The sequence below is a fragment of the Cyprinodon variegatus genome, unplaced genomic scaffold, assembly GCF_000732505.1.
Source record: "Cyprinodon variegatus isolate N-32 unplaced genomic scaffold, C_variegatus-1.0 Scaffold602, whole genome shotgun sequence".
Lineage (NCBI taxonomy): Eukaryota > Metazoa > Chordata > Actinopteri > Cyprinodontiformes > Cyprinodontidae > Cyprinodon > Cyprinodon variegatus.
This window is the reverse complement of record NW_015151055.1, coordinates 355151-357218: the sequence shown is the minus strand read 5'-3', so window position 1 is coordinate 357218 and position 2068 is coordinate 355151. Positions and strand designations below refer to the sequence as shown.

Genomic DNA, 2068 nt, shown 5'->3' with positions numbered 1-2068 from the left:
AGCCTATAGCAGCACAAATGGAGAAAATAGCTCAGGATGTATTTTGGATGTAAGAAAGGTGGAGCTAAGGAGAGACGCTTGTCTACTAGTGAGGTGCCTTTACAGCATAAGGTGAGCAGTTCAGGTTCCTGGGGGCCGTTATTCTGGAACATTTAGATTTTCCTTTGGTTCAACAAACTGGAATCAAGTAATTTGATAATTAAAAGGACTCTGGAAGAACCGACTGCAGACTGAGGAGGTAACTCAGCCGTTTGATTCATTAGACCAAGGATGAATCTAAAAGTGTCAGGATCCCGGCCCCCCCAGGAAGTGGAATTGACCCCCCACCCCGCTTTAGAGGTTATTGAAGTGGAAACATGAATTTAAATAATGTTTGTCGGTGGTTTGAGACACTAAAGCTATATTTATGTAACAACCTGTTTGTGTAACATTAATTTAAATAGAAGTCTGATGATATATTAATGGAAATAACATCTTTGTTAGTTTTGCTTGAATTCTTTAAGTGTAAAAATGAAGACAAATTAAAATAACCAAAGACCCCCCCCCCCCCAGGTGTTTCCTCCTGTATTCTCTCGTTAAACTTAGACCTTCCTTCATTCTGACTCTGCTCTTCCTGTTTGTTCACCAGGTAGATGCCTGAAATCATGAGCGGCGCCTCAGGACCTCAGTCTAGGCAAGCAAAGTGAGTTTCACGCACTCAACACATTCCTGCGGTCTCCCTCAGGTTCGCAGCCGCCTCCAGTGGCTCCGGTTGGCGGAGAATCACTAACCCAGTTTGGGAAAGGTGGTGCAGGTCAGGGACTTTGGGCACAGAGCTGCTCTGTTCACAGTTGTTTGCTTTGCTACCCCCCCCCCTCAGTTCCTCCTCCCTCTCATTCTCCTTGGTCTCTAAGCTTCCATTCGAATGCAGCCTGTCTGGCTGTATGTGTGAGCAGAGAATAGAGCTGATCAGAACTGGAAGCGTTTGAAGGCGTCTGGACGGCATTTTGGTTTAAGGAAGAGAAGATGAAGGGTTCCCAGCGTAACCCCCCCTCCTTTTGTCATTGCAGTGGAGTTGCCAGATCGGACAGCAAGCTCAGCGCCAAGGCCCTCTATGGTAAGCCTGGCTTTATCAAGAACCTGCCTTTATACACCCTGATCCTCATTGATTGATTGATTGATTGATTGACTGATTGATTGATTGATTGAGCTCACTGTGGAGAAATGCTCTGGTTATATTATATTTATTTGGTCTCTAAAGTTGCTCTAATGATAAACATGTTTAGCAGAATTCAAAGACCTGCTGATGTTTTTATGATGTTTCTATTTATGCTGCTTCAGACAGAATAAATCATGAGTGGAGAATCTATAGCGCTGTCAGAAACACGTTCATGACTTTATGTGCAGCTCAGTACCAATAAGTTGATGATTGCTTCGTAGGAAACAGTTTCCAAAAGTTTCTACATCTGAAGAAGGTTCTGAAAATCCAGAGCATCCTGGAAACATTTAAAGGCTGCAAAAACGTTTTCATCTATTTGGCATTTGATCAAATAGAGGAAAATGATCCTTTTGTCAGTAATTGTGTGACTCATGTTCATTTATAGTAGTTTGAGTTAATCCGACATGAATGATAAAAGAGGCATAAAAAAGCACTGAAAACATGAGTCATTTATTTCTCTAATATGCTGCAGGCAACCTGCTAGAAACTTGTTTTATAAAACTAAGATATTATGAAATAAGATTTACTGTTGCTAACCAAACTTAAAATAAATAACAGAGATGCTCTCAGGTATGTTAAATATATGTATGTTAAAATAGAAGTTAAATCACTTCTATTAAGCTCAAACCAAACTAAGACTGAGCTGTGATTTTTTTACACATTTGAATCTTTATGCTCTTTAGATTTTGTGGATCAACTCTAATGTTGACTCAAATCACAACAGTAGTGCACATGCCATGCAAATGAGTCAGTGAGGAAATCCAGAGCTTTCCGTGTGATGCTGCTCTGCTGTGCAGCTTTATTGGACTCTCACAGCCCCTCCCTCCTTAAACACTAACTGATGGATTAAAACCAAATGGACCAAAGTTT

General features: G+C 41.0%; 1 protein-coding gene across 3 annotated transcripts in view; it reads left to right on the top strand.

Moving 5' to 3' along the window:
• The window catches only part of eps8l2 (EPS8-like 2), a 36814-nt gene that overhangs the window by 4541 nt on the left and 30205 nt on the right, over positions 1 to 2068 (top strand). For all 3 annotated transcript variants that reach the window (XM_015392661.1, XM_015392659.1, XM_015392660.1), the window contains exons 2-3: positions 629 to 682; positions 1050 to 1096. In XM_015392661.1, the coding sequence (XP_015248147.1) occupies positions 633 to 682; positions 1050 to 1096 (97 nt within the window). In that variant the 5' untranslated portion in view covers positions 629 to 632. The remainder of the gene's footprint in view (positions 1 to 628; positions 683 to 1049; positions 1097 to 2068) is intronic.